We start from the raw sequence: 13,859 nt of genomic DNA on the forward strand, positions 1-13,859 counted from the left end.
TGCACGTGCAAGAATAAATGTCAGGTTTCTCAATATATTGTTAAATATGAGAATATTATCTGTCAACGTCTGTGAAACTGCTCAAAAAGACTGAGTGCTTTGTGCTGGCTATTATTTTTGTTTTGCAGTGCTTATTTTTCTGAATAAAAATAATATTCATATACTTTTGATGCTGAAATTCTAAAGCTGTGTTCTCACTCAGGGGTTCTTTTTGTGGAGGTTGTTCTTGAAGATTTTTGTGAGGAAAAAATGGATTTTGTTGCAGAAATAGAATGCTTTATAATATTCTTTATAATATTCTAAGTTTCAAAGAATCAGTTAAGAAATTAAGTTATCTACCATTAAGCATTATGTAAAAATAACCACTTTAACATGAACATTTGATTTTTAGTATGACTGTTTAAAGCAGCTCTTTGGAAAATATTGGAAACCTATCCAGCTATGTTAACTTTGAAGTCTACTTTTTAATTCACTGACTCCAATAGCAGCCATTTCTGACATTCCATTATAACCACATAAGTGGTTATAAATTCTATATTTCTCTTTGCATTGCCAGCACTGGACATTTATAATGTAGGACTGAGTGGAAAAAAGAAGGAATTTAAAAACTAGCTCAAAGAAAGTGTGAAGACACTTGATTTGGAGCTTAGAGTAAGGGTCCACAAGTTCAGTTACATGTTTCATAAAATTCTGGACATTGCTTTGTGTGCCCCAGGGCTGTAAGAGCCTAAGTCTTTGCCCATGAGTTTACTTAGATGCTAGATTTTATCACCTGCCCCAGGACATTGCTATTTTGGGAAAGTGAAGTGTTTTGCACCCATGCCTTGCTTCAGCCTGTTTGGCATTCACAAATGAGACTTCACTATGCTGTAGGCATTGTAGGGGCCCAGTCCAGGCAGAAATCAAGATGCAGCAGGATTTCTGTTTTGTGATTATTACATAATATTAAGATTTTGAAATATATTATTCTACATACTTTTACTGTAAATGGGTCTATTCATAATATGTTAAACTATACATGATTTACAGAATTATGTCGTTCATTGATAATTTGCTGAGAATCTTAAAACTATTCATTGTATAAAAGCAGACTGAAACAAATTACTGCTTGCCTGAATATTTATCAAGTGAAATATCAATAATCAGTGAAAAGGGTATTTTGTAATCTTTCAACATAGTGCATATACTTTTATTTAAAAATTTATCTAAATATCAGTATAATAATTTTTGTGTATACAGGTCTTTGTAAAATTTTCTGTTTTCCCTGTCAAGACATGCTTTTAAGAGTGTATCTTAAAATACACAGTAACATTTAATTTACTGTGAAAAGAGGGGGAGCTGGAAATTTAAATTCTGAGGACCTTTTATTAATTATATTTTCATTGATGCTGTAGTATAAGAAAGTTGGAGTCTATTCTTCCTTTTGTATGAGAAAGTTGTTTACTTACTGTTCCACACACTGCTTAGAAATAGTAAGACTGAATAATGAATTTAGTCAAGTTAGAACTCTGAACTTGAGCAATGATGGTAATCTGTGAGGGAAGAGCTTAAAAAGGCTTTCATATCCCAGGTATGAGTATGTAAGGAAACTGATCTAAAAACTAGCTGGCTACTTGGCTAACCTACTTATAAGGAATTTTGGCCATAATGTCAATGCTTGATACTTTGAAAACATGTAAGATAGAAATTAGATGCAAGTTGATTATAATGACTTTAATGGCTACATTCTTTAAATTTACGATATTTTCTTTTTAGTGTAGAATATGGGGCTTTTGTTCGTTTTGGTTTTTAAGAGTAAATGTTGAGGTATATTGATGCAGTTTGGGTAGTTATTAATTGTTTTCTGGAAACCTAATCTCGGGGTTCAGATGTCCAATGTAGGCACTTTATATGTCTCAATGAGAAGCCTAATGTTGAGACATGGGAATATAATTTCTAGTTTAAAAAGATTATGTATGAGTTTAAAAAATATATTTACCATAACTTTTCTTAACGTCCTAGTTGGTTTTCGGGTAGCAATGCACATGATTTTTGTGGTTAAGGTAGTTGTGTTTATGGGGTATAGGTCTTAATCCACAGCAGCATCATGGTGATAATCCAATCTCTTTTTATAATATTAGAAAGATGAGGCTAATTATTATTTGTATTTTGGGGAAGGCTTTTGCCTTCATGCCTCTTGTTCAACTAGGTATAAAGCACAATCAAGATGCTGAATGGCCTCAGTTTCTGTTAGCTACAATGGGGAAGGAAGGCAGCACCTGACTTTGGAGATTAAGGTTTATTTTTTTTAATAAAAGTCTTAAGTAAAGCAGTAAGTATTTTAATTGAAATGAAATGGCAACTGCTTTTTGGAATATGAGCAGTACCTTTGCCAAAACACCTATTTTCATTGGATAAAGAAACATATATTGTAATTCATTGTAAGAAAATACTCAATTTATATAATCTACAGTACATAGGTGCTTGAAGATCTTTTGAGTTAACATGTTTATTAAATACTTATAAAATTGTATAGAAATATAAGTTAGTGGGTTTGAGAGACAACTGTCACAATACCTAGCAGAGAAATCAGCTGGGATATTGGTAATAATTGTGTGGCATCACGCTGTCTGGAGAGAACTGAGCTAGCTCCAAGAAGTTAAGAAGCAAGTAGCGTGCATCTGGTATTGTACTTTTCTTGGATTAATTAGCCTTCCATCTCAGTACTTGTGGTGGTTTTGCTGCTGAAGATGCTTTATTCTTAATGAGTTAACATTCGGTATCTCTCCATAGCATTGCAGCATGCTATGTAAAGGTAACTTTTTATATGGCATGGCAGATTGGAAAATTTTATGTCATGTTTATTGAACATCACAGGTATATTCATAACCTATTTCCATTTTGCAATAAATCAGGTGAGGAGCCAGGCGGGGTAGCCAAGAAAAAACCTAAAGTCAAAGGTATTTTTAACGTTCTTTTTCTTGTGGAACTTTATGCAGATAATGAAGTCTGAAATGCATGCGCATTGCAAATACAGATTGCAGGTTATAATAATGTTTACTAATACTAGCTATGTTGGCTAAGTGTTGTCTAATGGTACAGCAAATTATTATCCTCCCTATTTTTCAGTAAGTTGTTTTTTTTTTTTACTACCAATTGTAATTTAATGACAATGCAAATGCTTTCCTAACTAGAGATTGTATTTTGTTTGTGCAATTTTTTTTACAACAGTTGGTCTTGTTTGGATTATAAGGAGTTTGTTAACTTCATATTCTGCATGTTTAAAAAAAGTTCTGATGTATATGCAGATTTTGCCCTGTGTGAAATCCTCCTGTAGTTATCTTTCATGAATTCATGATACTATTACTATATTGTAATTGGACTTAAGCACCTTAATTTCTGCTTAAGTCTGTACTTATATAGTTTCATCTACTTCTTTCTTATGGGAGGAGAAATTTAGGTAAAGTTCAATAACTTCCCCTTTCATATTATTTGCAGGATTGATTGCAGTGATGATACTTATAAATTTTCCAACAGCTTAAAAGTAGGATAGTTTATGCCATATATTTATTTATAATTACATTGCTGAATGAACAGGACATAATGGTCTAAATGTGTTCAGTGCAACAAAGGGACTAAAAAAGCTAATTAGCCTCAGCAAAACACCAAACTACCAGATGTACTTCAAGTGCTTAACTTTTTATATGTTCTCAGTTATCTCCACGCAGCATGGAGCTTTGTAAAGAACGCAGTCTTTGTTGCGTTAAAGACACAGACCTTAATGTGTTTTTTCTAGTAGTATGTGAAAAATGCATGCTGTTTGTGATACAGAGTCTCATTAGGAAAAAAGTGCATTTGCTGAGGGAAGCTCTCATGCTCATATGAATGTGACTTTTCTTAGCATCTTGCATGCAAGTTGAAATACTTAGCATTTGTTCCACATTGTGCTCAGTATGACGTGGTTGCAAATTGTGTGTTTTGAAGAATGTAATAAATGTCATTTAACAATTCATTCCTGAGTTTTGGATTATTTTTCAATGTTTGATATGAAAATGAAGAAATGGTGTGATATATTTCAAATGCTTTATGCCAAAAAACAGTTGGAAGGAACCGTGATGTTACTCCTTTTAGACTGAGCTGTGTGATTGAATTGTTCACTCGCAGAAATGTTACACAGCAGTTTGAGGCAGATGTTACAGGAGAAATGTTGTCACTTGCCCGGTTTTTGCCTCAACAGACTGCATTTCTAAATTTTACTGAGTTAAAAATTCCTTATTCTGGAGAATGCTGCTGGTACTGACAATGTTTTTCAAAACTGGAGCCAAAGTGGCAGTAAATATTGAACATGTAAATTTCAAGGATGCTGTTCTGACTCTTCTGATATGTTATCTAGATACTGTGGCACAGCCAAATGTGAATTGAAATAGAGAAAATAAGCACAAGAGATACAACTACAAAAGTAAAACAAACAAAAAAGTATTACTAATAACACTACATATGGAAAAGCAAAGATATAGGAATTAATTTACAATTCTTACTTTGATTTCACTGAATATGGTCAAACCAAATTAACTTTTTTGGTGTTGATTTAATTCACCAGGACATGGCTGTTCCTTCTTAATTATTGTGTACTTCCTTCTTGTTTTTGTAAAATATATACTTAAGATAAATTTTTAAGTCTTGGCCTAATCTGAGGTAACAGTGTCAGTAAAATGTTGTAGTATACATTTATCTTGTTATAACATTTTCATTTGTAGTTTTAGCAAGTTGAGAAAATTGTGAAGAAAAATTATTTTGGTGATGCTCCTGACACTTCTAGATCCTACAATGGTCATACTGTTGTCAAAGATTCAAAATGTACTGTGATTTTCATGCTCACAAAACTGGTTTTAGCATTCTGCAGAAGTTAGCTAACAGTAAGATGATAGAGCATGGGTTTTGCTAGATTAATGCTTTATTTGGATGCAGTCGCAGTAAGCTAAGATTATTGACAGGCTGCATGGTGTGAGATACTGCTAAAAGTCTGAACTAATTTGTTTAAATGGCTTAAAGCTTAAATAGTTAATTATACAAGTTCAAATTGTCATCTAACAAACATTAAGTAAGAATTCGATGAAAGCTTTTAGATGGTTGCTCATAAGATGTTTTCTGATCTAAGAATGTTTCTCTTATTGAACATTTCCTCTTTTTTAAATGAAAAACTAAAAAGTAAAAGAAGCAATTAAAGAACCACTCAAGAAATTAAAGGAGAAGCAGGAATCCAGGAAGGAGGAAATCAAAGATGAGGAAGGAAAAAAGAAAGCCAGGAAAGGAAAAGATGCTACTGATCGAAAGGACAAGAAAGCTGTTGATATGAATAAATTAAAGAAAGATTCTGACAAGGCTAAAAGAGACAGAGGAAAGGAAAAGGAAAAAAGCCTAGACAAAAATGTAAAACCCAAGGAGGCTACAAAAAAATCAGCCAGTGAAAAGAATGGTACTATTCAGGTGGGAAAAGACAAAGAAACAAAAAAGATAGTTAAAATCCCATCCAAGGAAGACAAGAAAGAAAAGAAATAAACAGAGTTCTGGTTGTGCTAATGAGGAACAGACCTCAAGAATGAGAAATTCAGCATATTTATATGAATGTGGTAAATATAGCAATAAGAAGATAATGTTTTCTGGAAATAAGTGTGAACAAAGGCTATACATAATCATTTTTTGAAAACTGTTAAGTGTGTACTGGCATTGTAAACACAAAACAAAAATGTCTGCTGTGAAACTCAAATATGTACATATGTTAATATGCCTGGCTAACAATGTGTATTGAAAACAGAAATATCAAATTGATGCCAGTTATTTCAAGTATACTCTATAAGCCTGGGTTTGGGGTTTTTTTCCTTTCTTTGTTTCCTTTCATTAAAATGCTGTTTTCTTGATGTGGGGATGAGTGTCATGTTGTATATCAAATGCAAGTTTAAAAGCAATATTAAGAGAATTATCTGGACACATATAGTGTTCTGTTTCACAAAAGCAACCAGGAGGAGCATTAATAGAACGTATTGTCATAGGAACTTAGCAAATAAATGTAAATTATTCCCTGCTAAACTTTTTTTTCCCTAAGTAGACTGAGAAAACTATTTTATACACAAACACTCAAACCAACTTTAGCGTTGCGTTTATTTATGAGACTTCAGTGTATACTCAACCAAAGTGTTGCAAGACTTTTGTTTATTGATCCTGTGACAATATGTACTGCTTTCCTTTCGTCCTTTCCTTCTATATTTATTTTTTAGCTATATTTAGGTCTGAAAACTTGATTCACTGTCACTTTTCAGTTTACTGTGTTTACTGATTTTTTTTTCTGAGTTTTCCAAGCTTCTGGTTATATATACTTCTGAAAATTAGGCCACCTGTTTCACCATTGATGGGTATTGTTCGGTTCCAATCACATTTTAAGAGGTGATACGCTACTACTACTGTATTCTGGTTGAACTTGATTGGAGAACAGCTTATGTATTTTTGCAACTATTATTTTCTTCAAACAAGACTTCTGAAGTATGTGATACTTCTGTAAGCAACCTCCTGTGTTAGTTTGCTCTTATAGCTTCTATATTTTTAACATTTAGGAATGATTTATCCAGTAGTCTCATTAGAATAAACAAAGTTACAAAATATTTCTTCAGAGATACTTCAATATGTTATTGGATCAATACTTGCTTTCAAGTTTATATGGAAAAGGAGTATTTTCTAATTTTACTAGACAAATAATATCACTTAGTATGTTGAAATATTAATTGCACAATAAAATTACACGAGATTAGAACAAAATTCGTAATGGAAGTTGAAGAGTTATTATTGTAATACTGCGGTATTGTTTTAAAGAAAACAATGCTAAGGAGTGAAATTGAGCATGAGTATATGCATGTGGGTGGTGGTGTAAGAGTAAAGTCCTGAAGGTTCTGTTTGTGGTTTTGCTTAAATTTTACGTATAACAGTTGGCAATACACTTATCTCAGACTTCCGATACAGCACGTAGGTGTATTTCTAACATGCTTTGATCCCTAGAGGTATAAGATGTGGTAATAGGGTAAGATAGAATCTCATTTTTCTTAATTTTTTTTCTTAGAGGAAACTTATGAAAAATAGTTCAAATGAAAGCCATAGAAAATAGTGGAGTACCTTAAGATTCTAGCTGTGATAATTAATAGAGATGATATACAGAGCTATTTCCTAAATATTTATATATGTGTGAAGGAGGGAAAAGATGTGTGCGTTAAGAACATTATAGTGCTTAGCAAAAATCTTGACAGAATAAAGATCTAATGCACTTGCATAATGAGCATTCTCTTTTAGGTTTTGATGATGATAGACATGTTTATTCATCTTTGCTGTGTTAGGTGTCAATATACATAATTGGTAGAGGAGCACTCAAATCACACTTCTCAAGAATGGTGGCACAGTGGTATAGTGCACATCAGTTTTTATTTTCTCCCTTAATGTGACAGAAATTGTAACCGTCTGGGAGTGAAAATTGGAATGAGTTGCCTTTCTGATTAACATATTCTTGTATCTATGACCCAAAGTTTATCCGGTTCTAAAAAAAAAATTGTTTTTTTTCCCAAAGAACATTTTATTTGAGCAGCACTCCAAGCTATACAGATAACCACACAATAAAATGCGATTTTTGCCCCAGAGATATGTTTTGCTGTTGTATATCTCCATGAAATATTATTGTCATTCGACTTAACATGGCAAGTTACCACATAAGCTGAAAAAATGCACCACACAAGTAAAAACTGAGTGCAACTTTTTTTTGATAAAAAGATGAGAGAAGATAATATCTTGCAAAAAGTAAACATATTACATACTCAACAGGATTGAATAGGAATCGGTGGTAAACACATGATAAATGTGTATAAAAAGCTTGAAAGCAAAGTTGAGAAATGTGCAACCAAAACAAATAAATACTCTTGCTAATCCCTTCTTTCCTTTTACACACCCCAAGTGTTTGTTGGCTGTGAAATATTGAATATCTTTTGAAATACTTTAAATCCATTTATTGTTCATGAAGCAAAGCAAGCGTTTGTCTGGAATTGGAGATGTGAGTTATCAGAGGATATGAGGACTTATTTAAAGAGGTGTATACGTAAGGGCAGTGAACTGTATTTGTGAAAGCAGGGGTGGCTGTTTCTACGCTTCCAGATTCTGAAGTGTGAGACAGTGGCTAAGTAACTGGTTTTGTTTCCATATGTAGTTAAAGGTAATTGTGGAAGGAAGTAACTTCTTATTCTTGTAGCCATTAATATTGCTGCAGCAAAAGATGAATGTAAGTCTTAATAACGGTTTTGAAAATTTTAGGTTTTTTTTTTAAATGACACAGAAGAAAATTGGCAAAAAATGAAGTGTAAATTTGGCTTCTTTTCTTCTAGCTTCTGATCTTGACTCCATAGTAGTGGACTCCTAGCTACAGTACTTTTAGGTACAGCCTAACTACTTATCTTCATGTAATTTAAATAATGTAAAAAGGTGTAAGTGGGATTAATTCTGTTATTCCTGTTCCCATTACTTATATAGGGTAATGGAATAAATACATATTTTTCTCACAATGCATAAAATAATAAAATTTCTCTAGTTTACACAAAGTTGTTCTGAGGCATACTAGTCCTGTTTGTATTGACTCCAGTAGAAGCCTGGTAATTATTTTTTTTAGAAAACTTGACTAACTTGAAATATAATACTTGCATTGTTCCGCTTAAAGTTACTTTTACAAGATTGTTAGCAGTACAGGGGTGTTCATTAGAATGTAGCCTCTGCTTTCTTAAATACTATTTTTCTACTGATTTCTGTGCATACAGCTCTTGAGAAACTAGTTTGTTTTGGGCAGTGTGCGTGTCTATTTAAGAAGGTAGTTTTATCTTAAGTGACCTTGGAACTTAAATATGAACCTAGGAAAAATGACATAGGATTATAGGAGAAATCCATTTGGAAGGGACTTCAGGAGATTCTTATTCCAACATCTTGCTCAAAACAGGGTCATCTCAGAGGTATGACCAGGTTATGCTGGCTGTTATCCAGTGTGGTCTTTAAAACCTCAAAGGATGGGAATGTACAACCTCTCTGTGCAGCGTTTTCCACTGATTTGACTGGCTTCATGGTGGGGCGTGTCTGTGTGTGTGTAAGTTTTACCCATATCCAGTCTGAACCTCTCTTGTTTAAGTCTTGTTTGAATCCTTCATAAAGGATAGTTGAGAGGACGATTAGGCTAATACCAATACATTCTTTCTTGAGGATGTGGCATAATCTTTCAAGGCTATGAATTATCTTTATCTTTTACCATAGTGTTGATCATTGCTGTTATTGGTTGCTTTCTTTTCATTGTGTTTTGATCTAATAAGACTCTGTGGTATAGATAGTAATCATCTTGGTGAAATTTCTTCAGTCATACTTTTCCTGTAGTAATTTAGTTGTCAAAAGAAACTGCAGATTGAGATTATCTTATTTTGAAGGAACAGTTCTCTTCATCAGATCTTCTAAGATTTAACATGTGAATTTAAAATACCTCGTCTCATTCTGAGCAACATGTTATAAAGTTCACATTACTTCTTCATAAAACCTATAAAATTGATCGTATGAAGCACTTTTTGCCCCAAGAGAAAAACAGTGAGAAAAACCTGGTGCCTTTTTTCTTCTGGATACTGAATAGATCTTGAGAATAGCATAGTTGTTTCTTCAGTTACTTTGAAATAAAGGCAAGTGCTTAAATTTCTGTCCCTTTTTGTCCCCTCATTGTATGTTTGCCTTCAAAACATATGTTTAAATCTGAATACGTTTTAGTCTTTGTATATATCACTGTATATCAGGACAGCCCTGTAATTGTGATTAATTGTTTGAATACATTACGGAGAGTTTAACATCAGTTAATTTAATTGAAACAAATTTCTTAGTTTGTAATTGAATCAGATCAAAAAGAGCATAAATTTAACTTTATAACTGAAAAATGCAGGCCTTAAAGAAAGATCTGTCCCAGCACAGCCAACATCACCAGAATCTGCAGAGACCATCCAGCCTGCTGAGAAGTCATATGTCGAATCAGGTAAGGCCTTTTGTAAACCATAAGTGAAACAAAAGACATGATGTTTCATTTGAATTATAATTCTGTTTCCTCAGCATGCAAACTCATTGTGTTATTTCTTTGGGTAGAAAAATAAATCTTCCTTTGATTTTATGTGTTGCTTATCCAGAGTTTATGTAACAGGAATCACTGTTGATAACTTTATATAAATCACTGACCATGAAAAGTTTATAATTTAAATGTATAGAAGGCACTCTTGTCAGCTCTCATGGTTACCATTGGAACCATATCACATCAGAATAGCTTTCTGCTGATGTACAATTGTGGTTTTGATACGTATGCAACAGCGTACCAGTCAGAACAACAGCAGATTCTCCGCCTTAAACAAACCACGAAAAACCCCCACCCAACAACCAACTTCATAAGATTAATCAAATATTCACTTCTCAACTAAAACCAATAGTATATATCATTAAATACAATAAATATAGCTTCTAGTGTTGAAAAAAAATAATTTAAACATTTTTCAAGCCCCATAAGTATTAATAAAATTCATTAGGTTTAAGAGGAATTCAAGAAAAAATATTTTTACACGTCAGATTTCAGATATGTGATTTTCATTTTAGTGTTATACACAGAGTACCTACTTCTCCCTGTTCCTTGAAGAGGCTTGTCCTACTTCATGTTTATGTGAACCTAACGCAATAACCTGCAAATGTGGAGCGTATGGTCAATAAAATGGATTATAGCATTTGTTTTAAGACTTGCATTATTTGTCTTAAGTTATCATTTATAAAATATATCAAGTTAAGATGTAATTTCCTTTTTTTTCTTTTTTTCATAACTGGTACCATTTTGAATCTTTATTTGAAAAATGCAGCTGTGATTTGGTTTTGTGCTGTTGAGTTTCTCAATGTTAATTTCAGGACATTTATATGAAGGCAACACTTCATACAAATTCCTGTTATGTCCGAGGCTGGTGTGTTAGATGACAATCACTTGTCCCTGAAATCAGTTTGTGATTTATTCTGCTATGAATTGCCAGGAGAAGACCTTGATATTGTAATGTTAGTATCTATTTTCGCTGTCTATAAAGCCAACAAAACCCCAATTCTGCAAGTGACATTTTGTTGTCAAATATGACACGCTAATGCCGCTGCCTAAATTGTAGGAACGTAATAGATGAAAGTGCTAGTAAAATAATTACATAGAATAGGGTTCTCAGTTTGGATAGTTATCTGAAGTTACTAATGTTATTGCCACTGAGAAAAATATATTTGCAGAAAATGCATTGTAGATAAATCTTCCAATTAATCTTCAGAATGAATCTGATGTGATTGATGCAAAACTTTCCATATTGGAGAGTAAGCAAAACCAAATTGTTTTCGTAATTGCATGAGTTGCAGAGGTTCACCAAGTCAATCTCTATGGAATTTTATGGAATAGAATTAGAACTTTGTGGAGGCTACGAAAAGCTGCAAGCCTCGAGCTAATATTTAGACTTTGCCTTTTGCACTTACCTTCACTGCAATTTGTAATCCTTTTAGAGCACAAGAATGCTGACATAGAGTTGGAAGAGAAAATTCAGTCTGTTCTTCATGAAGCTCTCCATTCCCAGCCTGGTAATGCATTAACACTTAGAAATCACTAAAGAGTTTATAAATACTGCCATAGGCTAGACGAATCTCAGAGTCTGGTGTTAGTATGCACTTAAAGTACTTTTGCCTGCACAAAACATTCTAATCAGCCAACTTGTCATTTTCAAGAAAATTCGGAAAGTTCAGTCACCAAATTGCCCAGAGCTGTTTGGTGTTTGGCAGCAGTAGCTCAAATCAGTCAATTGACAAAAACTTCCTCAAAATACTGTCTACAGTGCAAGAATGGGTAAACACAGATGGCTTTTACTGTGGTTTTCTCCAGGAGCAAAGAAGGCACTGGCGAGTCAGTGCAGGTACTTTGGGTTTATACTGCTGGAAGGTGCAGGCAAGTCCCCCTCCCTGTCCCCTTTGGGGACTAGTTGAAAAACACGAAGGGTGCGCTGAAGACTGAACATGTGCTGGTAATAGTATTTACCAAGGAGTATCTATTCTCTAACAATCTGTATTATTGATTAGGAGAGAGACATGAAGATGTAGGTGAAAGTATAAGTGACCAGTGGCAAGTGAAGGAAGAAATACATGGAGAAACTTTTGAAGCTCCTACAACAGATGACTTGCTCAGAGAATTAGAGAATGAAATGCCAGAAGCATATGAGACACCAGACTCAATTCAGAAAGGTATCTGAATGACTAAATATATTTAAAACTACATTTTGCCAACAATAAGAACAGACAAATGGAAATATGTCTCGTTAAAAACTTGACTTGTAATTTCTACTTGCAATAGAGACTTGGCAAATGTCAACCACAGCAAGTATTACTTGAAAAATAAATATTTTTTAAAATCAAAATGGGATATTTTAATGCCATGTGTTTTGGAATCCAGGTAGCTATATATTATTGTTTACTTACTGCTATATTGGTTTTCAACCAAACGAATTAATATGTGCTCCAGGTATGCATATCTGTGCCCAATAGAGGGACTTCTATAATAGCTGTATAGAGTCTGCTTCTGGACTTTCTAGTTTATTAAATTAAATTGTAAGAGTTTATTAGCACAGCCTTTTGTAGACAGACTTATTCTCACTCCACTTTCCTTCTAATGTGTCTCTCTGAGAGAATGTTATACATGAACTATATTGCAAGTCCTGCTGAGAACATAACATCATATAAGGATGATGCTCATATCCTGCTGCCTTGGGGCATTGACAGGATGATAAAAATTTCTTGTAATCAAAATATTAAAGCAGAATCATATGATCTAAATCCAACTTAGGGAAAATATTTTTGAATGCTTTTTATCTGCACTACTGAAAATTTTACATATGGATGTAATCTAAAAGTTTTGATCCTCCTTGTTTCTGTATCTCTTCTATTCATTCACAGTGAAGTTAAAGTAGGGGAATAGAGGAGAAATTAAATTTGCAGTTACTTTAAATCTTTAAAATTACTATTAAGAAGGCAAAGAGAATATGTTTTACTTTCTTTACATTTACACAGAAATTTCTGTGGAGAGTCATCTTTTTTGTGCAAATGTGTATAGAGTTTATGTGTGTATACACATTCTCAGTATTATGTATAAGATTAAAATTATGAATTTTATTCTTTCAATCTATATACATATCTTGCTGGCATTAGAAGAAATATGGTTAGAATTTCTGCTTAGAAATTTGAGTATTTTTACATAATATTCTGTTACAGGGTTTGTGCTATCATGTATTGATTTAAAAATTTTAAAATTTGTAAATACATATTTATTTCTCAGATGCTGATCTTTTGGTAGATGATCTTGGAGCAGTGGAGCCTGAACCATATGAACCTCCAGGTATAATTTTGTTTTTCCAAACTTGGTAATACACATTTTCTGCCTAAATGTAGCAAATTATATGAGAAAGCAAAATAGAAAAGGTTGGACTGGTTTAGTAATACGTAATTTTGAAAATGCTTTTTCCTCCAAACAACTGTTCTTGATTGTCTTAGATATTTTTACTCTGACTGAGATGACTGTATTGTGTTTGCTATTGCAAATGGTTCTTAAAAAGAACAGATGGTAGGTATGGAAACTTTGCTTTCATTGGTGCAAAAACTTCATTTTTACTTTTTTATGTGTTTCTGGTTGTTGTGTATGATTGGAATCTGGATAGGCAAGAGATCTGTGGTTGTACAGTCTAAGAAAGTGAGAATGAGATTTATTGCTTACATTAATGTCTTCTTACAGACTACAGTGC

At 33.2% G+C, this 13,859-nt stretch overlaps 1 protein-coding gene across 1 annotated transcript in view; it reads left to right on the forward strand.

The window, feature by feature from the left end:
* Window positions 1-13,859, forward strand: part of ASPH (aspartate beta-hydroxylase) — a 98,677-nt gene that overhangs the window by 16,242 nt on the left and 68,576 nt on the right. The window contains exons 4-6 of the mRNA XM_059836293.1: window positions 2,895-2,939; window positions 9,965-10,054; window positions 11,581-11,655. Of these exons, the coding sequence (XP_059692276.1) occupies window positions 2,895-2,939; window positions 9,965-10,054; window positions 11,581-11,655 (210 nt within the window). The remainder of the gene's footprint in view (window positions 1-2,894; window positions 2,940-9,964; window positions 10,055-11,580; window positions 11,656-13,859) is intronic.

Source organism: Gavia stellata, chromosome 3, assembly GCF_030936135.1.
Source record: "Gavia stellata isolate bGavSte3 chromosome 3, bGavSte3.hap2, whole genome shotgun sequence".
Lineage (NCBI taxonomy): Eukaryota > Metazoa > Chordata > Aves > Gaviiformes > Gaviidae > Gavia > Gavia stellata.